The sequence below is a fragment of the Quercus robur genome, chromosome 9 (assembly GCF_932294415.1).
Source record: "Quercus robur chromosome 9, dhQueRobu3.1, whole genome shotgun sequence".
In the NCBI taxonomy this organism is placed as follows: Eukaryota; Viridiplantae; Streptophyta; class Magnoliopsida; order Fagales; family Fagaceae; genus Quercus; species Quercus robur.
The window spans coordinates 42,897,367-42,924,882 of NC_065542.1; the positions used below are offsets into that span (position 1 = coordinate 42,897,367).

At 39.2% G+C, this 27,516-nt stretch overlaps 2 protein-coding genes across 7 annotated transcripts; one reads left to right on the top strand and one right to left on the bottom strand.

The window, feature by feature from the left end:
* Positions 1 to 6,309: 6,309 nt before the first annotated feature.
* LOC126701064 (uncharacterized) lies at positions 6,310 to 7,781 on the bottom strand. Its single transcript, XM_050399206.1, has 3 exons — positions 7,593 to 7,781; positions 7,188 to 7,478; positions 6,310 to 7,041 (listed from the first exon to the last, which is right to left on the bottom strand). Exons 1-3 carry the CDS (start codon positions 7,779 to 7,781, stop codon positions 6,310 to 6,312), a joined length of 1,212 nt encoding a protein of 403 aa, XP_050255163.1.
* An 8,265-nt stretch (positions 7,782 to 16,046) lies between these two features.
* LOC126698522 (rab GTPase-activating protein 22) lies at positions 16,047 to 26,975 on the top strand. Of its 6 annotated transcripts, none has more exons than XM_050395813.1 (13): positions 16,047 to 16,208; positions 16,585 to 16,718; positions 17,103 to 17,198; positions 19,009 to 19,112; positions 19,728 to 19,984; positions 20,525 to 20,647; positions 20,734 to 20,822; positions 22,771 to 22,876; positions 24,328 to 24,425; positions 24,586 to 24,840; positions 24,932 to 25,015; positions 25,843 to 25,988; positions 26,614 to 26,975. In XM_050395813.1, the coding sequence occupies exons 2-13, from the start codon at positions 16,593 to 16,595 to the stop codon at positions 26,723 to 26,725; spliced, it is 1,596 nt and encodes a 531-aa protein (XP_050251770.1). In that variant the 5' UTR covers positions 16,047 to 16,208; positions 16,585 to 16,592; the 3' UTR covers positions 26,726 to 26,975. The 6 variants fall into 6 exon arrangements, with proteins under 6 accessions (XP_050251770.1, XP_050251771.1, XP_050251772.1 ...); XM_050395814.1 differs by having other exon boundaries at positions 19,009 to 19,108; positions 19,898 to 19,984; XM_050395815.1 differs by lacking the exons at positions 25,843 to 25,988; positions 26,614 to 26,975 and adding an exon at positions 25,369 to 25,826.
* The last annotated feature ends 541 nt before the right edge of the window (positions 26,976 to 27,516 follow it).

Consider the following 27,516-nt stretch of genomic DNA (forward strand, 5'->3'; position numbering starts at 1 on the left):
TCGTTTTTGGGCCCATATTTAAAACTTCTCCTTTTCAATTTTTCGTCTATTTCTCAGAGAGCAAAAACCAACCAGTTTTTTAGTGATACTCTGAGCACTTTGAGACTTCCTTTCTTCTCCGATTTGCCTTGCGCTGCGCTTCTGCCGTTCTGCCATTGGAGGTATGTTTTTCTTTCCTTTTTCTTTCTTCTTTTTCTTCTTTTACTGTAGCATAATTACTGATTTGCTATTCCCTTTCGTTTCTATTCTGGTGTTGGTTTTTGTTCTTCTTTTGGGGGTTTCAGTTTCGTACTTTGTTTTTCTGCCTTTCAATTTCTGTATCGTCCATGGTTGATAGCTTGGAGGTTAGGATAGCTTGCCCGTCGATCTCCTTCCTTTTTGCGCGTCTAGGGGGGTCTTTGGGTACTTACCCTTTTTTAGAAAATTTTGTGTATGAGGGCAATAGTCTGAGCGTCGTTTTGAGTGAATTGTTGCCTTTGCTCCGTCAATCACTGAATTGGTTTGAGGGTTTAGGAGGGAGAGGATTAATGTCTGAGGTTAGGTCTAGTGACCTCGAGACTGGGCTATCGTCCAGTGGTGGCCCGGCTGAAGGAGATACAGCCGTCTCTGGTTCTCGAGAGGTTAGGGCTTTTTATGCCCTTAGGGAGATTTGTGGTCTGGATGACGAGACCGTGAATAGATTTAAGGATAGGTTTCAATTTCCGTCTAGGGTTCGTGTCCGTCGTCCTAGAGAAGAAGATAGGGCTTGTCACTTCTTTCCAGGCGAAATATGCTTTTACGAGTCAGCCTTCACCTGTGGGCTTAGGTTCCCCGTCCACCCGTTCCTGATGGAACTTTTAGATCATTTTGGTATAGCCCCTGGACAGCTCATACCAAACTCGTGGAGGATCGTCATCAACTGTATGCAAATATGGTTGGCCTCCAACGGGGATATGATCAGGATAGGTGAGCTCACCTACCTGTATCGTTTGAAAGAGTCTAAGGAGTGGGGGTATTATGAATTAGTCCCTTGGGAGAGAAAGATTAGGATCGTCAAGGGACTGCCCTCGTCATTCAGGTATTGGAAGTCACGCTTTTTCTTTGTGTCTGGGGACGACTTCGAGACCCAATCTAGCCGTGATTGGGGTGATATCCCGAGGTTGCTCCGTCGGTGGGGAACCCCGACCTTAGGTGCGTCAGTATTTCTCCCCGTTGTTTCAATCTTGCCAATTTTGAAGTTCTGGTCTTGCTGACTTCTTTGTTTCTTCGTTTGGTATAGTTAAGAGACGGCCTGGGCTGAAGAGACGATATAAGGAACGCATAGAGACCGCCATCGGGTACGCTGAGACGATTGAGAGCTGGGACGAACTGGTTGACCCCAGGTCTCTTGCATTTTACAACCTTGGTCCTGACCCATCTCCTTTCGTTCTTCGTCAGCTCGGCATTGAAGGCAAAAAGAGTAAGTTTCAACTTCGTCAATGCTGATTCTTCTTATGTATACTTAAGCAAATTTTTGACATGCTTTCTTCTTGCAGAGATGACGACAAAATTCAACAAGGACATGTATGCAAAGATGAGGTCAAAGAAGGACGAACCCCTGTCCAGTCTGGGAAAGAAGACCGTGCGAGTCACTGGCAAGGGTCCTGCCTCCATCCCACTCAGCATCGTTCCTTCCATAGCTTCTGAGACGATGAGGACTGCTTCCCCGAGCGTTTCAATAGAAGAGCTTCCTACTCCCGGCTCCAAAAGGCCGCGCGTGTCTGGTAAAGGGAAGGAGAAGACGGGTACCCGTTCATCCACCATATGGGATGACGAGTCTTTGGCCGTGGAAAGAGCTCACGAGGTCGTTACTTCATCGGACTTGAAGGCTCTCTCTGACCTATCCTTAAACGATGTGGCCTCTCGTCACGTCCACAAACTTGTCCAGGTGTGGGGTTCTTCTCTCTTCATCATCATTTTTTTTTTTTTTTTTTTTTTTTTTTTTTTTTTTTTTTTTTATAGACGACCTCATGATTCCCTTCCAGGTGCTGGGAGAGAGTCTCCATATCACTGCCGAGTACCTCACTCAAGGGGCCAAGGTGGCGTCCTTGGCAACCCGGATGGAGGCTTTGGAGAAGGAGAACTCCGACCTGAGGACAAACCTGATCACTTCCATGGACGAGGCAACGACGTTGAAGGAGAAGGTCAAGGTGTTGGAGGACGACCTCAGAGTTGAGCGCGGTTTGACTCTTGAGAAGGACGAGCAGCTTCAGGCAGCCAAGGAGAAACTGGTGACCATCGCTGCTCGATCTGTGGAGGCTTTCCAGACTACTGACGAGTACAACACCGTGCTCTTCAGTTGGTATTTTAAAGGTTTTGAGCTTCTCCGGAGGTACATGATCAAGCATCCTTCTGGAGTCAACCTGGAGAGCCTGGATTTGGAGGAAGTGGACAAGGAGATGGCTCTGGAGGAGGCGGCTTCGTCTTCTGCTCCTGGTGATGATGCTCCCGATGATGCTCCCGAGCCTGTTACTGACGTGCCGGCCAGTGAAGGCACAGCTGATGCTTGACTCTTTTTACTTAGAAAATTTTTTTGTTTTATTGTGGGTGCCCGTCTGGTTTTGGGCCTTTCTTTTTGTAAATCTAATTCCAAAACAATTTACTTTATTTTGAAAACAATGATATTGGCCCAGTGTTTATGGGCTGGAATGAAGGGTACTTACTTTTCTTCTTGATGTTCTGGCTGATTTACATCCGTCCGTACTTTTTGTGCTTTGTTAACTAGTTGTTGATTCAATGCACTGTGCTCTTTCGTCAACTGACTTCTGCCATTTGACTTATGCCCATTCAGGCGGATTCCTATCACTTGGTCTTTTAACCTCATTATTATTGTCGTCAGTAACTTACATCCGTCAAGGCGGAATCTTGTTAGTCTTTTAACCATAGTATTATGGTCGTCGGTAACTTACATCCGTCAAGGCGGAATCTTGTTACTTAGTCTTTTGACCACAGTATTATGGTCGTCGGTAACTTACATCCGTCAAAGCGGAATCTTGTTACTTAGTCTTTTAATCATAGTATTATGGTCGTCGGTAACTTACATCCGTCAAAGCGGAATCTTGTTACTTAGTCTTTTGACCATAGTATTATGGTCGTCGGTAACTTACATCCGTCAAAGCGGAATCTTGTTACTTAGTCTTTTAATCATAGTATTATGGTCGTCGGTAACTTACATCCGTCAAGGCGGAATCTTGTTACTTAGTGATTTATAGGCCTCATGGTCGACCTGTACTGCCTGCGCAAAAACATTGAAGGAGTAATATTTTTATTAACTTCGGTAACGAGTGCATTTGTGTATTACATTTACTCATGGTATTTCTTTAAATGCTCAATGTTCCAAGGACGAGGGAGCTTTCGTCCGTCCATAGTTTCCAGATGGTAACTCCCTTGCCTAGAGTAGTGAACGACGCGATATGGCCCTTCCCATGTAGGGCCCAGCTTCCCTTGAGTAGGATCTTTAGTAGCTATAGTGACTTTGCGAAGGACGAGGTCCCCTATGGCCAGACGCCTGAGTTTGACCCTCTTATTGTAATATTCTGCCATTTTCTTTTGATACTTTGTCATTCTACTGGACGCATTGTCTCTTACTTCATCCAAGCAATCCAGGTTGAACCGCAACCCCTCGTCATTGAGTCCCTCTCTGAAAGCTCCTCGCCTGATGCTTGTTACTCCAACTTCTACTGGGATCACTGCTTCTGAGCCGTAGGTAAGCCTGAAGGGTGTCTCTCCTGTCGGGGTTCTGGCTGTAGTCCTGTATGCCTATAAGACACTAGGCAGTTCTTCTGGCCAGGCACCTTTTGCTTCGTCCAGCCTGGTTTTGATTATCTTGAGCAACGTCCTGTTTGTTACTTCCGTCTGTCCATTTGCCTGGGGGTGTCCCGGGGATGAGAACTGATTCTTGATCCCGAGGTCCGAGCAGAACTCTCTGAAGCCTTGGTTGTCGAACTGCTTCCCATTATCAGATATGATCGTCAAAGGGATCCCGAACCTGCAGATTATGTTTTTCCACACGAAGCTCCGGATCCGAGCCTCAGTGATGGTTGCTAGGGCTTCTGCTTCAACCCATTTTGTGAAATAGTCAATAGCAACTAGAAGGAATTTTACCTGACCTTTACCTTGGGGCAGAGGACCGACGATGTCGATTCCCCATTGCGCGAATGGCCATGGGGAGGATATAGTCGTCATCTTCTCTGCTGGAAGCCGTTGTACATTCCCGTACCGCTGGCATCTGTCGCATCTTCTGACGAGGTCAGCGGCATCCCCCTGCATGGTTGGCCAAAAGTACCCCGCTCTTATTACCTTGTTTACTAGGGATCTGGGGCCGGCATGGTCGCCACAGACTCCTCTGTATACTTCTTCTAGGATGTATTTGGCCTCATCCTCGTCGACGCACTTTAGGTAAGGCATAGAGAAGCCTCTCTTGTACAATACGTCATTTAGGATCGTGAACCTGGCCGCTCTCTTTTTGACCTTTCTGGCTTCGTCAGTATTCTGAGGTAAGTGTCCGTCTCGGAGGAAGGATATTAAGGGCGTCATCCAAGTGTTTGTGCTCTGGGTGGTGAGTACTGCCACCTCTTCAATACTTGGGTATTTCTGAATTTCTATTGCCACGTCTGTGCTCGTCATTCCTGCTTCTGACGACGCTAGCTTCGACACTTCGTCAGCTTCAATATTCTGGTTTCTTGGTATCTGGACGAAATCCACTGTGTCGAACTCCTGAGTTAGTTGCCTCGTCAGTTTAAGGTATTTCTGCATCCTTTCTTCCTTTGCCTCGTACTCTCCACTGATCTGCCCGATTACCAGCTTTGAATCGCTCTGGACCAGCAAACTTTTGGCACCAAGAGCTTTTCCAAGCCTCAAGCCCGTCAATATTCCTTCATATTCGGCTTCGTTATTGGTGGCTGGGAATTCCAGTTGAACTCCATATTTCATCACTTCTCCGTCGGGGGTAGTTATGACGACCCCTACTCCCCCCCTCTTTTGGGCTGATGAACCATCCGTCTGTATTGTCCATTTATCAACTTCGTCTGTAGTTCCGTCCTCGTCTGGAAGAGTGAATTCAGCGATGAAGTCAGCCAGAGCTTGTGCCTTGATAGTTGCTCTCGGATGGTATTCGATGTCGAATTGGCTGAGTTCGATTGCCCATTGGACCATTCTCCCTGCTGCTTCTGGTTTGTTCATTGATTTCTTAATTGGCTGATCCGTCATCACGAGGATAGGATTTGACTGGAAATACGGCCTAAGTTTGCGTGAGGCTACTATAAGCGCGAACGCAATCTTTTCGATCCTTGGGTACCTGAACTCAGCTCCTTGAAAGGCTTGACTGACGTAGTACACTGGGAGTTGCTTCTTGCCTTCTTCTCTAATCAAGGCTGCGCTTACTGCCGAGGCTGACACCGCCAGGTACAAGTATAGGTTCTCCCCTCCTTTGGACGGGCTCAGGAGAGGCGGACTGCTCAGGTATCGCTTCAGCTCTTGGAACGCTGCTTCGCATTCATCAGTCCAAGCAAAAGCCTGCTTGAGGGTTTTGAAAAAGGGCAGGCATTTGTCTATGGCCCTAGAGACGAACCTATTTAGAGCTGCTATCCTGCCTGTAAGTTTTTGTACATCCTTGACGGTCTTGGGTGGGGCCATGTCAATGATAGCTTGTACTTTTTCTGGATTGGCTTCTATTCCTCTCTGGGACACCATGAATCCCAAGAATTTTCCCGAGGCTACCCCAAAAACACATTTGTTTGGATTCAACTTCATCTGGTGTTTTCTCAGTGTTGCGAAAGTCTCCTCCAGGTCGTCCAGATGAGCGAGCTCTTCCTTACTCTTGACGAGCATATCGTCTACGTATACCTCCATGTTTCTGCCAATTTGTTGGTTGAAAATTTTGTTTACCATCCTCTGATATGTAGCTCCAGCATTTTTCAACCCAAAAGGCATCACCTTGTAACAATAGAGTCCCTGACTGGTGATGAAGGCGGTCTTCTCCTGGTCTTCTTCAGCCATCTTTATCTGGTTGTACCCTGAGAAGGCATCCATGAACGTCAATAACTTGTGTCCAGCGGTTGAGTCCACGAGCTGGTCTATCCTTGGTAGAGGGAAGCTGTCCTTTGGGCATGCTTTATTCAGGTCGGTGAAGTCTACACACATTCTCCACTTTCCATTTGGTTTCTTTACCAGGACGACGTTGGCGAGCCATTCTGGGTAGTATACCTCCCGGATGAACCCAACCGTCAAGAGTTTGGTTACCTCCTCTGCTACTGCCTGATCTCGCTCTGGAGCGAAAGTTCTTCGTCGTTGCTAAACGGGCTTCCTGTTGGGGTCCACATTCAGTCGATGCTGGATGATCTCTGGAGATATGCCTGGCATGTCCTCGTGACTCCATGCAAAGACATCAAGATTCCCTTTAAGGAACTTTATGAGTCTCGCTCTCATCTCAGGGCTTAGCGTCGTCCCTATCCTGGTTGTCCTGTCCGCATTTCCTTCTACCAATTCCACTGCTTCCAGGATCTCTACTCCGTCTTCCTCTTTTTCTTCTATCGTCCACGTGTGGTTCTCCTTTCTGGCCAGTACGGCCTGGTAGCACTCCCTTGCCAGGACCTGATCACCCTTCACTTCCCCCACACCATCGTCTGTTGGGAATTTCACCTTCAAACAGTAAGTTGACGTTGCTGCCTTCCACTTGTTTAGGGTAGGCCTCCCAATGATGACATTGTAGGTCGAGGGGCAATCTACAACCAGGAAATCTACTTGTTTGGTCAGCTGTAACGGATAGGTCCCTGCTGTCACCGTCAGAGTTACTATACCCCTGGGGTAGACCCTGTCTCCACTGAAACTAACAAGCGGAGAGTCGAATGGACGAAGCCTTTTTGGATCTAACTTCAACTGCTGGAAGGCTGGGAGGTAGATGATATCCACTGAGCTCCCGTTATCAACAAGGATCCTTCTGGTAGTGAACCCTTCTATATTCAGCACTATGACCAGGGGATCGTTGTGAGGCTGCTTCACTCCCCTGGCGTCTCCTTCATCCTTCTGGTAGTGAACCCTTCTATATTCAGCACTATGACCAGGGGATCGTTGTGAGGCTGCTTCACTCCCCTGGCGTCTCCTTCATTAAAGGACATATCTTGGTATGTTCGTTGGTACTTGGACGGAGGAATGGCGTGGACGCTGTTTACCTGTCTGTGGTATGCTTTTCTAAGTGATCTGAATGACCCTCCTGAGATCGGTCCTCCCGTGATCGTGTTTATCTCCCCGATCACTTTGCGTGGAGGTTGGGACGTATGGTCGTCATCCCGAGTGAAGGATTCATTTTGGGTCCTGTTGTCGTCTCTGAACTTGCTGTATTCTCCTTTCTTTACATATTTCTGCAACTTTCCTTTCCGTATTAACTCCTCTATTTGTTCCTTCAGGTCTCTGCAATCTTCTGTGTTGTGGCCGTGGTCTCTGTGAAACCGGCAATACTTGTTCTTGTCACGTACGTTGGGGGATGAGTGTAATGGCCTGGGCCATTTGAGATAATGCTCGTCCTTGATCTGCGTGAAAATCTTGTCAACAGGCATAACCAAAGGAGTAAATTTTACCTGACGAGGATTTTTGTCATCTTTCCTTCTATTCCCGTCATTGTTCCGACATTCTGGTCTGTCTCTCTTTTGCCCTCTGCGGTCGTCTTCCCTCTTGGACTTGTCTCCTAGCCTCTCGGTATCTTTTATGGCAGCTAGAGCGTCTTCCGCGTTCATGTATTTTTGGGCCTTCAGGAGCATCTCAGCCATTGTCTTCGGGGGGTTTTTGGCAAGAGAGGCTACAAGGTCTCTGGATTTCAACCCTGCCTTGAAGGTCGTCAGTTGCACCTTGTCATCAGCTTCGTCCACCTCCAGAGTTTCCCGGGTGAATCGCTTGACATATGACCTCAAAGTCTCCTTCTCTCCCTGTCTTATGGTGAGTAAGTAATCTACTGGTCTCCTTGGGCGTTGTCCTCCTATGAAGTGACGCAGGAAAGCACTACTTAGCTGATCGAAGTTGTCTATGGACGAGTTTGGCAACTTAGTAAACCACTCTCTTGCAGCTCCTTTGAGAGTCGTAGGGAAGGAACGACACAATATCTCGTCAGGTGGTTGCTGAAGGCCCAGAGTCGTCTTAAAGGTATTAAGATGATCCTGAGGGTCCTTGAGTCCGTCGAATGGTTCTAATTGAGGCAGGCGAAACTTTGACGGCACGGGGCAATCAAGTACCGCAGCAGTGAAGGGCGAATCTGTAGCCCTTACCATCTTGTCTACACTCCGGTCTGTCTTTTCCTTGATAGCGCTCCTTAGTTCGTCCATCTCTTTCCTCATTTCTCGAAGAAGATCTGAGTTCTGTTCGTCCGGAGTAGTTGGTCTCCGGGGGGTTTCCCTCTGTTGGCTATCCCCCTCTCCCTCCGTGTTACCCTTGGACCGGTTTTCTTCCTGTTGAGCTTGTTGAACCTGTTGGAGCCGCAGCTTCATTTCCTGGTTCTGTCTGGTGAGTTCCTCAATGGTAGCTGCCAGGGCTTGAACTTGCTGGGCCAAGGTCGTTGAATCTGGGTTGGATTCCATCTGGATATGGTGAATTGATGGAAACTACGTTTTCGAATGTAAATCTGAAAACTCGTCCCCACAGACGGCGCCAAACTGATGGAACACAAATCCGTCAGTGAGTGAGCAGATGGAATCACTCGTGGAATGTGAAGATTTGCTCAACGAAGGACACCGGTGTGGCGCCTGCCACAAAGTCTCCGATGCCAAAGTTAGGATCACAATTAAACACAATAAAGGAATCAAAGATAGTTTCAGAGTATTTTTGCATATATCCTCTTCTGTTGGTCGTATGAAAGTTTTATACCTGAAGCTTTAAGGGCTAGCCGTTGAGGCTGTTAATGCCTTCTTTTGTAACGCACCTGGTCAGTAATGAGACTTTTAAGAGGCTCTTCAACGGTCTGCTTGGTCGATTTGGTAACTGCTTGGATCATTGATTGACTGCATTGAATAACTCCCTGCCTTCGTCAGTGATGATGGCTTTCTTCGTTGTTTCTGATTACCTCGTCATGGATGACTCTCCCGTCCATACTGTTATCTTCGTCAGTGGGATGTAGAGTCGTCATTCCCGTCAATAGCCAATAAAGGCAATTGTATATGTTGATCGTCCATATACTTAGATGAGGGAATTGCACTTGAATGAATTTATAAAAAATAAAAATAAAGAGAGAGTGAAGCCTAAAACAACGGGCATTTCCGACAAACTAAAATAATAGATTTTTCTAAAAGAAAATAAGATCACTGGGATAAACCACTGGGGGCATCACCCCCAGACTTTGGATCGTCCTAGGCTATTTCAGTTGTAGCATCATCCACCACATTGACGTCCTCGGAACTCATCGAAAGCAGGGAACTCTCAGTGGCAATGGGGATCATGAAGGAGTCAAAATCCATCTCAGGATAGACCTCCTTGGCATCAGCATGGAAGTCTTCATAGCCAGCAACATAATGACGATCTAGAAGAGTCCTGTACTCAGTTGACCTCATGGAGGTTGTGATGGCTTCCTTCTGAGCCTTCTTCATAGAAGAAGTCGACTCTTGAACCTTCACCTCAAGGTGAGTGATACGAGTTTCCTTCTCAATAGAGTCTGCTTTGAGCTCCTCTACTTCATTCTTTAGTTTTTGCTCAAGTCCCTATAGACGATTGAGATCCTCAATCAATTTGATCACCTCCCCCTTCTTAACAAGAACCTTATGGCTCAGCTCCTTGTTCTTCTCCTTGGCTTCCTTAGCCTCAATACAAAGCTCTTTAGCCTGGGTGGACGCAGTGTAAAACTTGGACATGGCTTGACAATGGACGTAGAGTTAGAAATTTTCCTCGAATCTTTTAGAAAATAAAAGGAAAATAATGAGAACCATATACCTTGAAAAGGTCATGGATGGCAGAACGCTCAAAGTCCTTCACTGATATGTTATAACATGAGTTTACCTCATTGTCAATAATGATTCCTTTGAACATCCTTCAAGCATAACCCTCATCTAATACCAAGTTGGGAGGATGCTTGCTTTTCTCTGAAGGATGGGCCTTGTGAGGAGCTTTGGCTGCAGAAGGGAGGTCCTTAGGCTGGACAAGTGGTCTGGGGCACTAAGTTCACTACCGAGGCATCCAAGTGTACCGTTGTAGAAGAGATTGGAACCTTGGAAGGAGGAGTCTTACCAGACTTCTGTTTCTTGGAACCTCGACAAGTAGGAAGATCACCAAGGTCCACAGAGCTAGATATACCCTTTCTCTTCCTAGCTTGGACGCTGGGCTTTTGGACGATCAGGGGAGTGACATCATCCAAGACTTATACATCCTCTTCACCCTCAGTACCACTTGCAACACCTTTTCCTTTATAGTGGCTACCCCTATGTTGAAGAGGACGAAGTTAGTGATAAAAAAAAAGAAAAAGAAAAAAAGGTGAGGACGGACGATACTTACTTCGACGAGTAGTCTCCTCGTGTGCAAGGTTTTCCACAGTAGGCTCAGGACTAAGCCCCTAAGCAGCCAGACTACTAAAGGTCATTAAGTTGTGGAAGGACCTCTTAAGGAAGGCACGTGCTTGGTTAATACGATTCAAATAAAGTTTGTCCAAGTGTGGACGAGTAATAGCTGCACCAATATAGATGAAGGTTAGATGAGTAAAAAGAGTTTGAAGAAATAAATGAAAGAATGGAAGAAAAACATAGGGGGTTGATAAAAGGAGGGAAATGGGCACTATTTACATCAACTAGGTCCCCAGCCCAATTTCCAGAAATAAAAAAGAACTCTTTCTTCCAAAGCTTGTCAGAAGAGCTACGACCCTTTATCACGCTAAATTGAGGCCCCTAGACGAAAACTGGTAAAAACCAGTAGATTGCTTTATAGCTAAAGGCTTATAGCAGTAAAGGAACTCGTCCACTATGATTGGACAGTTCCCTTCCAATGCCTCATGCCGTAGCACTTGTATGGCAACTATTATCCTCTATCTATTTGGGTTGAGCTGGTTTGGTCCAATACCTAACCTATGGAAGAGGTCTCTACAAAAGGAGTTTAAGGGAAATCTAAGACCTACTAAAAGGTAAGAGGTATATACACTGAAACCATAAAAAGGAGAACAACACCATTCTCCTTCTTCAGGTAGACGAGGCCTAAACTCACTAGGAATTTGAAATCTACCTACAAGGGTTTTTAACTTAGGTGCGTCCAGAGTAGACGCTACCTCAGGAGCACAACTTTAAATTATATTTTCTTCTTCCTCCTCTTCAGAAGCCATCCTACGTTGCATTTCCTAAAATTCCTCTAAAGGAAAGCCAGGAACCTCGGACGATTAATGCTTGTCTGAGGAACTACTATCACTACTGTAATCTATACTACCCTCATTGCTCTCATAATTGCTACTACCACTCCTAGGGGACACGTCCTAGTACTCGTCTATCTCTCTCTCTAGGCTACTACTAGACGCGGACATAGTTAAAAGAATGAATAAAGACAAAAACCTAAGGATGAAGGAAATGAAGTACCTGACGAGACTAGAAGATAAGGACTAGACGAGGCTCTTAGACGAAATGGCAGAAAGGAAATTATCAGAATAGTAAAAGGGCAAGAGAAAGAATGTGCATATTTATAAGGCCCAGAGGTGGGTCAACGAAGCAACACAGACCAACCAGAAGTTGACACGTGGCATTCTCCTTGAAAAATAAATCAACGCGACCAGCCAGCTAATGAGATTATGACACGTGGCACAATCTAAAACAATAAAATCCACCCAGAGTAAGGGCGACATATGGTACAACAATTGACCATAAAAATATTGATGCGTGTCAAAAACCAATAGTTATACTACAATGTTCTCAACAACCCTTGGATAAGGGGGCAACTGACGGTAAACCAAAAATCGTACCATCTCTAATTCGTCCATAGAGTTGTCCAAGACCAAGAAGGTTAACTTACCATAGGAAGGCCAATCCACTGTGGGGAGGTCGTCCATGGGTATGAAAGTCGTCCATCAGGGAAATAGCTGGAAGACCTCGCAACACTTAGAAAATTCTCAGAAATGGATTTATCTACGAAAGCTTGTAATTCAGGCCACGTTCTACTATTTTGAAGTATGAGCAAATCCTTGTTTATCGCTATAACTTCCCACTAAGTACTTAACTTCTAGTGGTAGTTGTAGGAGATAAGATTGAACATTCTAACTTCTATAGCAGTTGTGGAGGTTAAGTCTGAACCTTCCAACTTCCACATGTGTTGAGGAAGTTACTAAACAAGTAACCACTCCAAAGCTCACTATATAAGGACTCATCCACATCAAATGAAAGTAAGTTTTCATTGCTCCTAAAGTTGTGATTCTTGAGTTCTAGAGAGAAAAACTAACTTAAGCGTCGAAAGGTTCTTGGCCAATTTACCCCAGTCACCTTTGATATTGTGTTTCTTTCTTTTCAGGCCTTTCAACAACCACTAGTCCATTGAAGCCCGGAGCATTCAGCCTATTGATTTTCTTTACATCATCAGGATTAAATATAATTAATTAGGTATTATAATCTTATTGAGTCTCCTTAAGGTGGCGTTTGGTACGGGAGAATTCACATTACTCCCAGCATCTAGATTCCTGAGAATGTGATGCCTTGCAATCTGGATGCCTAAGAATGTAACTATTCCTTTGTTTGGTTTAATTGGGAATTTAATAAGATTCCTAGGAATGTGAGAATATAATTTTTGGTTTATTCCTAGAAATCTTAACTAAATTATTTATTTTTTCCATTCTATCCTTAGATTTGTAAATACAATATAAGTTTTTTTTTTTGTTTTGTTTTTTTTTTTTTTAATCTTCCTCTAAATATATAATGAAAAACAAAATATACTCTATAAATTATGACAAATTCATTAAAACTATTGTTTAAAAAAAGAAAAGATGAATATATCAACAGAGTTGTCTATCCTGTTTATGTTGTTTTGATGGGAAGAGATAATATTGTTTTGGCGGGAAGAGATAAAGACAAAAAAAAAAAAAAAAGATATTGATGATTTGTTTTTTATTTTATCTCAATTGCTTAAATGATAAGGAAAAAGGGTTATAATTGTCAATTTATAAAAAAATACAATTTCCTTTGAGTTTTGGAATCTAGATACCCACTTGTTTTAAAGAGAATCCACATTCCTACTAAAATGGGGTTAAAGGGGGAATCCAGATGATAGGGGAATCTAGATTCCCTAGTGTGATTCGCAACTAAACATGAGAATCTTTAAACATTCTTGAGAGTCCTAAAATATTACCCTATACCAAATGCCACATAATAGTAAACGGAGAGACACTTGCGTACAAGAAGTTCTAAGAGTTTGAATTGTCAAAAGTCGTCAAATCCCAAAACAATGTACAAGAGGAGGATTGGGTTCAAATGTTGACTTGGCATTTGGATGGATTCTCTAAGTTCAAGTGTTGATTCGACCATTGAGTACAAACTCCTCCTAGATTCTTTCTTCATATTGTTGTGCAATTTTTTTTAAAAATTTTTTATTCTAGCTCATAAATGACAAGTTTCTTTGAATAATTGTGTGAAATTAAAGTCATGTGGTGTTTCAAATTCATCTTTGGATAAATTACAAATTACACCGTAAAGTTTTGGGGTGTTTGAATTTTACACCCTGAAATTTCAAGATTTAGATTTTACCTCCTGAATTTTAAGGATGTTTAGATTTTACACTCTAACGTTTGGGGGTGTCTGGATTTTACACCATAAAGTTTCAGAATTTTGGGATGTAAAATCCAAACACTCCAAACTTTAGGAAATAAAATCCAAAATTTGAAATGTTAGGGTGTAAAATCCAAATATTCTCAAATTTTAGGGGTATAATTTGCAATTGACCCTTCATTTTAACACTTAGGCTTAAAGCTTTTCCCACTCTATAAATAGAGGAGACCTCCTCATTTACAAAGGACTCTGAATTCTTTGAAAGAGTTTTTGGGAAAGACCCATTAAGTGGTCGTTGATCCTTTTTGTAGCCATATTACTATGACCCTCAAAAGTCTCAAGTTTACGATTTCTTTACATAAAATTGACTAAAAGAAGGCCTTTAATTTGTTTCCAAACACAAATCAATCAAGAATTATCACTATTCCATTGAAATTCACAAAGAACACTTCAAAGGAGATGCTGCCCGAACCACCCAATAAGGACTAAGGAGGTGTTGTCTGAAGTCTGAACCACCTCGTCCCAAATCAAAGAGGTGCAACCCAAACCATCTTGATCTAATCCAAGGAGGCGCTACCCATCCAAACCAAGGAGTCAAACCATCTCAAAGTGCAACCCAAGTTTTGAGCTTGAAGGAAGAATGCTCCTCACAATGATCCAAAACCCATAAGGAAACGTTTGGTTCACTGTAATGTTACATTATGCCATAATATTACGTTATTGTAATCTTACATTAATGTAATCTCAATACAGTAATACAAGATTACATTATTTAGAAAGGTGATGAGATTAAGGTGATGTGATATATTTTGTAATTTAATATTATGGTAATGTTAGAAAAAAATAGAAAAAATAAAAAATTTTAATGTCACATCAAGAGTACATCATAGTGAACCAAATGCACCCTAAAAGTATTCAAGACTATTATTGAATCAAACATCGCATGCAATTATAAACCTCAAACTGAGTAGTGTGGACTTAAAGCTCTAAATTTGTGATATACTATAATGTTTGTATTTGATGATATGCAATAAATACTATGAACATACTCAAGGTTTTTTTCCCCCACAGTAACATGCTGTTCTCTTAAATTTTATGACATGTTTGGTTGTTTTGATTGCATGACATGAACTCATAGCCACCATATTTTAGAAGATCTATTCATCGGGCAGGGTGGATGCCTAACACTTTCCCACTCTGTAACTCAACTTTCGAGCTTAGATCAATTACTCATAGACTTGTTCTTATCACAATGTAATTTTTTTTTTTTTTTTTTAATAATGTAACTAGAAATCAAAACCCTACCTCTTCTTAGATTGTATATAGGACCAAGACAGTGTATTTGTTCTTATTTTCTATCAAATATAATTGCACAATTATTCAATCAATAAAATAAGGAATTTATCATATTACATGATTTCTTATTTTCCATTAAATAAAAATAAGTGGCGACTTCGAATGTGCAACCCTCAATCAAGTGGGGATGATATTATCAATTAAACCTCCATTTTTGGAGACAATAAACACAATTTCACCCATTCACTTGGGTTTGGTCCAAAATCAAAACAAATGGGTTGATATCGAGGTCTCTCACACAACCCAAAATCTAAAATTTAAGCAAACCCCACCCAACCAACCTTACCTCTAAGGTTGAAAACTTACCTAATTAGCCTATCATCCTTCACCACAAACCACTAGCTAAAAAATTCACCAAAATCCTTCACACCACCATCACAAGTTGGGATGTGACCAACCCATTCCAACACCCAAAAACTTATCCTCACTCATACCCAACACTCTTCAACAAATTGTGGCAAATGATGTGTTCCTTTGAAAAATTGAAATATTAGAGTTATTTAGTCCGTTTTTGAGCACACCTATTCTCGCATTAAATTTCACAACTTATGGGCTTGTGCTATTGGGAGTGATCAACGAAAAATGGTTGTTAGGTATAATTAGTAGTGGACATAAAGTGTCCACCACTCAAAAAAATCTTGTATAAACTAGGCATATTATGTCATCTGGGAGACTAACATGTGGGTCTGACTACCTATGGGGCCCACATGTCAGTTTCACAAAGGGTGTATATGTGCGAGCCCCTAGATACTTTCTCCCACCATTTAGCAATTTGTGAAATTGGGTTTGATTATTATTATTATTTTTTTGAGAAGGGGGGTTTGATTAATGATTATACATGTTCTGAGAATTAATTAAAAATAGTTACTCTTAGAATGGAAGTATAGAATAAACGGAATATAATACAGGTAAAGAGGTAACGGAAGATATGTCAACGACAACCAACAAATTACCGTTAAAAATTGGACATTGTTGTCAGCCACATTATTATTCTTAGCGTCTTTCTTCGCTCATCTCTCTCTCTCTCTCTCTCTCTCTCTCTCTCTCTCTCGCTTACATTTTCTTGTCCTAGAAACTTCATGGAACAACGTTTGTAGCATCTGCAATTTCTATACGATTCTTTCATTTGTCCGAATAAAGGTACAGAGAAAACCGACCTACACAAATACATGTATCTATTTATATATGTATCTATGCATATGTGTTATCTGGTGGAATTTATAAATATATGTCAATTTTGATTTCTATCAATCTTGTTCTACTCTGATGGGATATTTGGATCAAAATACTATTGGGTTTTTGATAGCTTCCAGAAATATTTGATTTTGACGTACCAAATTAAAGGCTTATCACAATATGGAGGTTTTGTGTCAAATGCATATGTTTGATATCAATATGGGTATTTGATGATACAGTTTGGGAAATTTATATGTTGTTTCCTATCACCTTAGCATCTGTGGGATTAAGATGGTGATTTAATTGTGAATTTTTCTTTTTTATTTTTAATTATGGGCAGTGATTTAGATGATGGATTTTAAGGGATTAGCAAGGCATTTTATGAAGAAAGATGGGACTAGTGAGTTGGATGTGGTCTATCCAATTAAATCAGAATGCCAAGCTGAAATGCCGAAGACCGGTTTTAAGCTTAGGGTATCTTCTCCTTTGCTACCTTTTGGTCACTTGTTAAATTCATTTATCTTACGTTGTGTGAATTCATTGTCTGCAACTATAGAAAAATTGTTTGCCTTTCACTTTTCTAATCTTTTTACACTGATTTATTAGAAATTCTAGTGTTGATAACTTTCTCTTTTAGTACTTGTACTTTGCATTTTGAAATTTCAATTAGTATTGTGATGGAATGCTTTTTAAGTTGAAAAGTTGGGACGTCTCATGGATGCAATTATGGTACTCTTTTGCCATTTCATTATGATACTTATCTACCAAAAAAAGTATCATTATTATGTATGCCAATATGAGTATCTCTCTTTTTTCCAGAGAGCATATGTTATATGTTTAAAACTATCTATTTGACAGGCTGGGAAAACCCTTAGTGCAAGACGATGGTACACTGCATTCTCTCAAGATGGGCATTTGGATATAGAGAAAGTGCTTAGAAGGATCCAGCGAGGGGTAAACTTCTTTTGTTGATAGCTATTTTGTTTAACTACATTTGCTGAATCTTCTAGTGTGTTGAGTTGTTCTCCTGCGAAACCTCTAGTGGTTTTGCTTATTGTATGCACTAATATATTCACCACTTGACTGAAAAGTTTAAGATCTATTATAATCTGCCTCCAATGTAAATTATGATTTTCTGATTTAAGGGTTTAGAAGAAATTAAGTAACCTGGCTTTGGGCTTCAAATTTTGTAGTATGGATAGAGCATTGGTGCATCTAATAATATTTTTCATGCTTAAATATATAAATAAATGTAAGTTTTTGTAATGCTTGCTAAGGTGCTAATATGATTTTTTTAGTGTTATCAAGTTTTTAAATGCGAAATGATTTTTTTTATATTTATTTTGGGAGGGGTGGGGGGTGGGATCTTGTAGAAGTTAATGGGTTGAAATAATTAATGCAATCTAACTACACGTGGTCATGCTGATAGGAAAACTTAGAGGCTGATTCTTTTCCTTATGATCCTATGGAGGATGTTATAGGACTCTTACACCTCAAGGGTGTTGTTATATTGTTGTCAGCTACTTCTTTGCTCCACATTTCTTCTCTGGTTTTAATTCCTTTCTTTCTCAACGGAATTTTCCCTCTCCTCTGTGCTCATCTTCTTGGTTATTTTATTTTTAGTATAAAATGTAGCATGTAACTGTTTTGTAGAGCAGATGGTTCTTTCTGGGCTTATCAGATTGCAAATTGCTTGCTAGGATGAGTTCTATCCTATTCCCTATTAGACCTATCTAAAACATATTCTTGGCAGAGCAAGAATCACTAATGTTCCATATTGAAAAAACTTTGTGATTTCACTATTTAGACAAGATAACAGAGAGCTGTATAAGATTGTTTGCTTATATATAGAAGTAAAATACACCCAATAGTAAGCAGGAACCATTTGATTTAAGTTTATGGCACTACAAGGTTGGAAGGAAGGTAAAAAAGGTCAAGGAGGTGAGATTGACATCACAACCTATGATTTTAAAGAGCATATGGCTCTAGATGAGCTCAATGAGAAATATGGTTTTTATAACCAACACCAGGTAGTGGGGGATCTGCAATGGCATTTTTATCCCAAGAATTCTGTATTTTTCATTTTCTTTGAAACAGAAAAATTGGGTGAAATTGTGTTTGTCACAATGATGATGAAAAATAATCTCTTGAAAGTGGGAGACAAAAGTGACTTAGTGACATTGCCAATTGGATGTTTTCAATTTTTTAAACCAGAAAATTTGAAAGCATGTTTGTGAATCTCAAGTGGCCTAACATTACTCCACATAAAAAGGCATCCTCTGACTTGCCCCAACTGCTTTGCTCTTTGTACCTTTACTCTAAATCAATCACAGGGGAAAAACATTTCCACTTTATATATATATATATATATTTGCAATTGATTTAGGTTTAAAGTTTAAACTCAGCATCAACATCAAATGAAGGTTTAATTTTTTTTGTCTTCATTTTCTGTGATTTTATGGACATGGTCTATTGATTTCTTGGTCTTCTCTCTACTCTCTCTCTCATCTCCTTATTGGGCCCCCCCCCCCCCCCCCCTTTTTTCTTGCACTCTAAGTTGTGGTTAATATTTCATTTTCTCTGCTAACATTATATGGGACTGACAGCTACAAAATGAATAAATGAGTCATCAGATGTTAGCCGTTGATAATATGTGATTTGCAGTGCAGACAGCATTTGGTACTCCTTTCATGTGGAGAAGTAAAAGCCATATTTGGATAATATACTAACCCTTTCTACATTGCGTGTTTGTTTTAAATGCTAGGGTGTTCATCCTGCAATCAAAGGGGCTGTCTGGGAGTTCTTGTTGGGTTGCTTTGATCCTAATAGCACATTTGAAGACCGGATTCAGCTCAGGGAACAGCGTAGGTAACATTTTCCTTATAAATTGCAATTTAACTTGAAGAATAATGAATCAAATTAAGAAAAGGTAGGAAAAAAATATCATTTATTGTCCCCTTCTCTCTTTTTAGTTGTAGTAGTTTTCTCATCCTCATTATACTCTCATACTGCTGGATCTATGAATTGGTCCTGGTTCCAGGTTTTGGATAATTATTGAGACAATATATTCTGTGATCAAACATGGTTATGAAGAATCTATACCATCATGTCGTGTTAAGTTATTTCTCAGGTTATTTTATGTCTCGTTAGTGTTTAATATTATTTGTGTTTATGTACATAAATGCCACTTTTTCCCCACTGTCATGGGCCAGCCTGCTGAACCATTGGATGCATAATGCAGTTGTTTTTTTGGTTTGGCCTTTGGTTCAAGTTTTAAATGTTGTCTTTGATATAATGTACAGGAGGCTTCCCCAAGTTTTTCAGTTTGGCCTTGTGTCAATCACTGGCTGGTGCTTTTATTATTATTTGGAAAAAAAAAAAAAAAATTGCATGCTTTTGATCCTGTGAACATCATTCTTGTCTTTTCCATCTCCTCTTTTCTTCATTGAAGTGGTGACTTTATAGGCCATATCTATCTTTTAGGCATCAGTATAGAACGTGGAAAGCTGAATGTCAAAAGATGGTCCCAGTTATTGGTAGTGGAAGGTTTATTACGGCACCCATAATCAATAATGATCGCCAAATGATAGAAGATTCTTCCACAGATAGTAATTTTCAAGATGATAATGGAGTTATGGCTACATCCCTTGTAGATTCTTCTTTGGATCATGGCAGGCATGTGAGTAATGCTGTTTCAGAGAAGAAAGTGATTCAGTGGAAGCTTAACTTGCATCAAATTGGTATGTATATCCATTTCATTGGTTCATTTGCTACTGAATTGATTATCTTTTTCTGCTTGAACTCTATAAAAGTGGCTAAAAATTTTCTTTTCACTCACAATGTGGAAGTAAGTAGTCTAATTGGACAATTTCAAGTTCTGGTCTAGCTCACATAGCACAAAATTCATAATAAATTTTCTTTGTACTAGCCCCACTGTGTAAAGAGGACTTGATTCATTCATGAGTGGAAATTTGCTCCAATCAGATACTTTCTTTTCCATAGAGATTGCATGCCCATTTTAGTGTATATAGTATCCGTACCTAATGACAAAAATGATTTATACTTTTGGTTTGGTGCCTATAGAATGTGTACACAGCTAAAAGGCTAACCCAGAATTATAAATGTTACATGTGATTGCAACTTTTTTTTCAAATTAATTCTATTTAGTTATCTTATGGTTGCTAATACGTCCCTTACTAACTGTTAAAAGTGAATTACCCAAAGAAAGGGAAAAAAACTGTCAACAGTGTCTAACACTACTGGTGAAATCGGGGTTGTAGGTCTTGATGTTGTTCGCACAGATCGAGCACTTGTCTTTTATGAAAGTGAAGCTAATCAGGCAAAACTTTGGGATATTCTTGCTGTTTATGCTTGGGTGGACAATGATATAGGTTATGTTCAAGGTGGACTTCTATCAACTTCATCCTTCACTGTTAAACTGGAACAGTTCTGATTTATGATAGTGATAACAGGATTCTTTCTTAAGCAGGAATGAGTGATATTTGCTCACCAATGGTAATTCTTCTTGAAAACGAAGCAGATGCATTTTGGTGTTTTGAGCGCGCAATGCGAAGGCTGGTATGCATTATTTAATCTAGTTCAAACTGTTATTGAAAAAATAGTTGTGATAAAGTTAAATGGACTATCTTCTGTGTATCAATGACCTTTTTTTTTTTTTTTTCCTTTTCAGTTTATGTTTGGTACTTGTTTTGTAAATATATATACATCCCTTCCCATACAAGAAAAGGTTCTGGAGTAGATTGCAATAATGGTTCCATTAAATAGTTTAGCTCAGTTTAATTTCTGTATATATATCTCACCTTTGTTTTTGTAAGTGCCATGTAAGCAGCTCCACTTTTAGAATTGAAGATTTCATATACCCATCTAGATATCTACTGGATGATGCAACAATTTGGAGGTTCTAGTAACATAGGAAAGATTTGTAAAGCTGCTTAAGTATCCTTAATTGGTGGGTTCAGGTGAGGGAAAATGGTAGGCTTTATGATGGTGGAAGAAGTAATATAAGGTTTGTAGAATATTGTGGTTTGATAAGGCTAACTTTGGGGGCTAAAAAGTTACAGGGGTTCAGAAATAGAGACATTTGTTGAAGGACATTTGTGCAGCAGCTATACTTTGGATTTGGGCTATTTTGATGAGGGTTTGGAATAAATAGGACCTTGGGTACATATCAAAAATAAATAAATAGGACCTTGGGAATGAGATGATGTCATTGTGATGGCAAGATAAAGATAACAGGGGCTGATACAGGTCTGATTAAAAAGACTACAACTGTGCAGAGAGTCAAAGAACCGTGTTCAGAGCATTAAAGGAAAGAGAAGAATGACAAGACAAGAATAAGGATAGAACTTTTCTTCTCATCATCAGGCTCCTGATAAAATCTTCTTTATCTAGGGGAAGATCCAACAATTTGGATAACTGCCTGTGTATGCTTGTAGTGCACTAAGTTTAAGAAACCTATGACTTTAGGTGTTATGATACTAAAAAAAAGGGTTCATGGTTAATAGTTGACACAGGGCAAACCAGACGATGCAACCAAAAAAAATAAAGAGAAAAAGGAAAATAAATGATAGGTAACGCCTAGGAGTATGCACCTAGCTTTGGATGGAGTTAGCACTAGAACATTAGGAAAATTTCAAGAGAAATTTTATCCATCATCGAAATAATCAGTCTCAATAGGAGTACATTATTGTACTTGTATAGATTACTAAACCCTAATTTTAACTGACATAGTAAACCCTAATTCTAATTGACTTAAGAAATCTAATTTTAAATTACTTAGAAAATCCCAATTATGGAATTATAGACATAATCTTGACCCTAAGAAATAAAATAGTCTAATTAACTACAAATACCAAAAATAAAATACAATTGACTCCAATTAAATCGGAATAATTTTAATATAAATCTTTTCTTGTACTTCCCACATCTAGCCTTTACAACACCACCCCCCCCCCCCCCCCCCCCAAAAAAAAAAAAAAAAAAGAGTAAAATTAAACACTCTTTTAACCCTAGACCCATACTGAATGACCTTACAAAATATGTAAGCTTTGCCCTCATCAGACAAATGGGATTAACATCTTGAAAGCCATACATATGTGGATGGCTATTTGATTCTTTTTCACATAGCAACATCATCTGGCTAATGGTAATGGTGATTAGAGAACAGTTTGTAAGTGTTTTACTTTAATTTTTTATTCATGATTTTACATGTAGATATTGGATTTTTGTCTTCTTCCTCTTTTTTATTTGGGATAAGTAAATTGGATATATGAAATTGAAATTGTTGTGCATTTGGATATATATATATATATATATATATATATATATAGGTTAGAAGTGTTTTACATTCCGCTAATACAGTATTTAAAATCCTTTAACTGAAGCTGATGATTTTCTTTGAACATTGATTTCACTTATTGGCCCTAAATGATTTGTTATGCGATTGGTAATTGTTATATCTATCTTCTAAGGTATAACCTAACTCCTGCTCATGCTTTGCTAACAGAGAAAAAACTTTAGATGCAGTACTAGTTCAGTAGGGGTGCAAGCTCAGCTGAGTGCACTCTCACAGATAATTAAAGTTATTGATCCTAAGCTTCATCAACACCTTGGTATCAGTTCCCATTCCTAGTTTTTTTTTTTTTTTTTTTTTTTCCTTAAATCTTATATTTAAATTAATTTTTAAGCTCTATTTAATGTCTACTCCTTTGCACTGTGGACCTGGGTGCTAGTCACTCCAAACTCTGAAAATTTACACCATTTACGAAAACTAGTAAAAACTATCAGTTAAAGAATTAAAATAATATATAATAGAAAAATATGGGTTATGAAAATTGAAACTGTGATACAAAGGTGTCCTTAGTATGATTCCTTCTATGGGGATTTTGTGTGGACTACTTGCTAGAAAGAGTGAAACTCTTACATCCATTTGATTCTATGTTCTTTGGAAAGTCCTACATGCATTTATTAAATATAATATTGTTAATACTTATATGGATGCTTTAACATTTTTGACAACTTATCATTTGAAATTTGAATTATGGAAGAGTTTTGGTCATTATGTTAAGGATAACATTTCTTGAGCATTTGTTTTTGTCCTTGGCTACAAACTACTGTCTTACAATGTGATAGGGTCATGTGATGGTGGTGCAGACACAAGACATAGGCTCTCCATCACATAGACCTATGGCCTTAGAAGTGAAAAGAAGGCGGCCCAACTTGTGGCCTTATGTTGGGGCTTGCTAATAATTGGGCTTAAAGACCTATTAAACCTAATCATTTAATAATCAGGATTTCTTAATGTAATTTTGTATATTCTTTTTAAATTTGTCTTAGGAGTTTAATTTCTTTTCTTGCAAGCAGAGTAAAGTTTTAGAACTCTATTTAAGAACCCATGAGTTCAGTTTTGTGAGAGATGGTTTGCTTGATAATAAATATCTCTTTGCATTATTTCAATGGTCTGATGATGACTCCATCCAAACTTAGGTGCTAAATCCTAGAGTTTTTCTCTTGCTTGGTGTTGACTCCTAGGTTGTGTCTTTTAGTTTTCATGTTTTTAAATTTTATTGTTTGGTGTAAGTCAATTAGGTTTTTCATGTTTCCTTGCATTTGACGCATCCTGTTGCAGTTTCAAGATCCTGTTTACTGAAAAAATGCGCCAGGCCAGGATTTTGTAATGTGGACTGTAGTTACAGATCAAACCACTTTATGTTATTTGTAGTATCAGACAAACAAGGCTGCAGTGCTTTTAAAGATTGCCTAATATTCAAATAAAATAGTTGACTCGTTAAAAAGGGTTGAAGTATGAAGAAGGCCAGAAAAACGTCTGTCCTAAATATATCTTAGACCATTTTACGCTGTTTTAAACCCCCTCCCCACCCCCCCCCCCCCCCCAAAAAAAAAAAAACATAACAGGCCAAATGCAGTCCACATTGTCCCCCCCCCCCCCCCCCCCCCCCTCTGTACATACACCTGCACAAACATGTACTTCTTTTCATATGCATTTGTACCTGAACAGGCCCTTATATTCATCAGCTAAAACCTTATTTGTTTTATTTGGCAGAGGATCTAGATGGTGGGGAGTATTTGTTTGCATTTCGCATGCTGATGGTACTTTTCCGGCGAGAATTTTCCTTTGTGGACTCATTGTATCTTTGGGAGGTAAGGTGGAACTTCTGTATTTACTTGAATCTTCCAAGAAATGGGCTCTTTTTTGTTAATAATTTGAACTCAAGGGTACAGTAGTGTATTGGAGCCTCTATTTTAGCTTATTTTTAATTGATATTCTTAATTTTAAGAAAGTAATATAGATTGATTTCAGTTGATGTGGGCCATGGAATACAACCCAAATATTTTTTCATTATACGAGGAGCCAAGAGATGCTGCAGAAAATATTGTTGCACCCAAAATAAATGAAAAATTGCTGAAGCAATATGGAAAATTTGAGAGGAAGAATGTAAAGACTGGACGAACAGACCAACATAGTGCACTTGCTGTTTTTCTTGTTGCAAGTGTTCTTGAGAACAAGAATAAGCGACTTCTAAAAGAAGCAAAGGGTTTGGATGATGTTGTCAAGGTCTCTCTCTCACTCTCTCTCATGTGTTTGCTCATGCATATTTTTGCATTTATGCTACTGCATTTTTCTTATGGTGAACCTTTCTCTCTAGATCATGAGTGACATAACTGGAAATCTGGATGCTAAAAAGGCGTGTAAGAAGGCATTGAAGATTCACAAAAAGTATTTGAGCAAGGTAGTCTTTGTCCTTTATTTCTCCCCATTCTCCCCATTTTTAAACATACTTGTCAGTTTGTTAGATACCTTTCTATCCTCATGTGTGTGTGTGTGTGCACGCGTGCATGTGTATAGAGATGTATTCCAATAATAAAAAAAGAATTCTTAAGAATGATCTCTTTAAGTACATGCAACTAAAATACTTTTTCTATTAATGGCTAATACGGTTCAGCTTGATTTGAAATGAGCGGCAAACATGATTGCTGATGAGTTTGTATATATTTTTTCTCATTAAGTTTCTTGTTTGTTACATCATATGGTTTTCCTCCTATATTAAAATCCAAATAACTTAGCATCTCTATGTTAATGCAGACCAACAAATCATAGATGATGCTAGGAATCATCAATCAACTCAATATGTGCTTCATACTTAGTACTTACCGATGGTGGCATTGTCTGCAGTTTCACTTGGCTGAGGATTTTACTTACTTTTTATAGAGTTTATTTTTAGTAATCATCAATCAACTCTCTCTCCTGCGGATACAAGTTGATGCCATTTTTTGGAAATTCAAAGTTAGTAGATTTCGTGGCCAAGATCTTGATATACGATGCTCCTGCAGCATCATAGCTTTAGCGTTTCATTTGAGAGCTGTGGGTTTTGGCTTAAGATGGTCCATTTAATTTTCAGTTTCTTGACTGATCATGTGATGTCATATGGAAGGAAATTCAAACATAATCAAATTTTGATATATTTTGCCCAAATTACATTGGCACAGTTGCATTTTCTAAGACAGTTATTATTATTTCATCCATTGATGATGTTTTGAGAAGATTCTTCTATTGAAGTTGGGAGATGGTTGGGTTAGCACCGGTCTCATTATCGTCACAGCAGATTGCGCAGACAGGTCTAGTGTGTACGACAGTGCAGTAGCAACATATTTGTCTTGCACGGGCCAGGATGACACCCTGTCCAAAAAGAAGAAGGAGATTTTGTGAGTGGAGACTATCTTAAATTAAATGAAATACATCCATTGTTTGAAGTTGCAATAATCATTATTCAGTGTTTTTCTAATACATCAATACATACTTTTCAATGTTTTCATGCGTTTGCTCCAAGAACAATTTTAGGATCATCTACAATGAAGTTTAATTTTTCAAAAATTTAAAGTATGGTGTTACGTTAATTAAAATTAATTGTTATTACTTTTTGAGTTTTAAAAAAAAAAAAAAATTTAAATGATGTGGCATCATGCACACATTCAGATTTGTGAAAAATTAAATCTTTTTACATAAAATGATATTTTCATTTGATTTGAAACGAAAATAATCCTACCCTCATAAAATTTTGTATAAAGCTCAGCTCTCCCATCACAGTGGAAATGGCCTTCAATTTTTCCATTTTATGGCTGACAAAATCTGGCATAACAGTGAGTAGGATTTTACCAATGATTTTTTATGGAATTAAATTTTCGTGATTATCAAAAGATGATTATTTGGTTTCTATGTTAAGAAAGATGAAGTAGCTGAAAACAGAATTGACAATGGTTAATATCAGATTGTGACATATTTGATATGTGTGAGATTATTCATCAAGGTTCATAAACTTACCCCATACAGGAGCAACGGCGACTCGTCTAAGATCAGTGACAGACGGAGCCCCCTTCAGGGCTGCTTGACTTTGAAAATTGGTAATGACCAACAACACGAACATGCAAAAGAGAATTCTTGAAGATGCCATGGTTTTGGTGGAGAGGCTAAAAGGAATTTGGTTACCAATGTACCCCAAATTTTGCTTTTGGGTCTGTTTTCCATAGATCATGATAGTGCCCTTTATATAGAAGTGTGAGAAAGAGAGGCAGTTACTATTAGTTAAAAACACTTATTGCTCATTATATGTTCTTTGGACACATATAGAACCAAAATTATAATCAGCAAATTTGAGAATTAATGGAGATTCTGCTTATAATTTGGTGTCCAAATCCTCTGTCCCACTTTTCCTGCTCCACTCTATATTCCACCAATAAAAAAATTGCCACGTGTTCACCTAATTAATTAAATACTACTATTAAATTAATGGAGATTCTGCTTATAATTTGGAGTCCAAATCTTCTGTCCCACTTTTTCTGCTCCACTCTATATTCCACCAATAAAAACTTACCACGTATTCACCTTATTAATTAAATACTATCATTATTAACTTATTAATACTGTCATTATTAATTAAAAGTAGTATTTAATTAATTAGGTGAACACATGGCAAGTTTTTATTGGTGGAGTATAGAGTGAAATAGGAAAGTGGCACAGAAGATCTGGACTCCATAATTTGATAGTTGGGAGAGGAGAATTTAAACCACAGACCTTTCCGTTTGAAATACCAGAAAATTCCAAAGGAAAATTAATGGAGACTTTAGTGGTTGAACATTAGTAACTTAGTAATGAATTTTGACAAATAAGTACAAATTTTTTAATTAAAAAAATCATAAATTAATTTAACCAAGTATGGATTTGGCAAATAAGTAT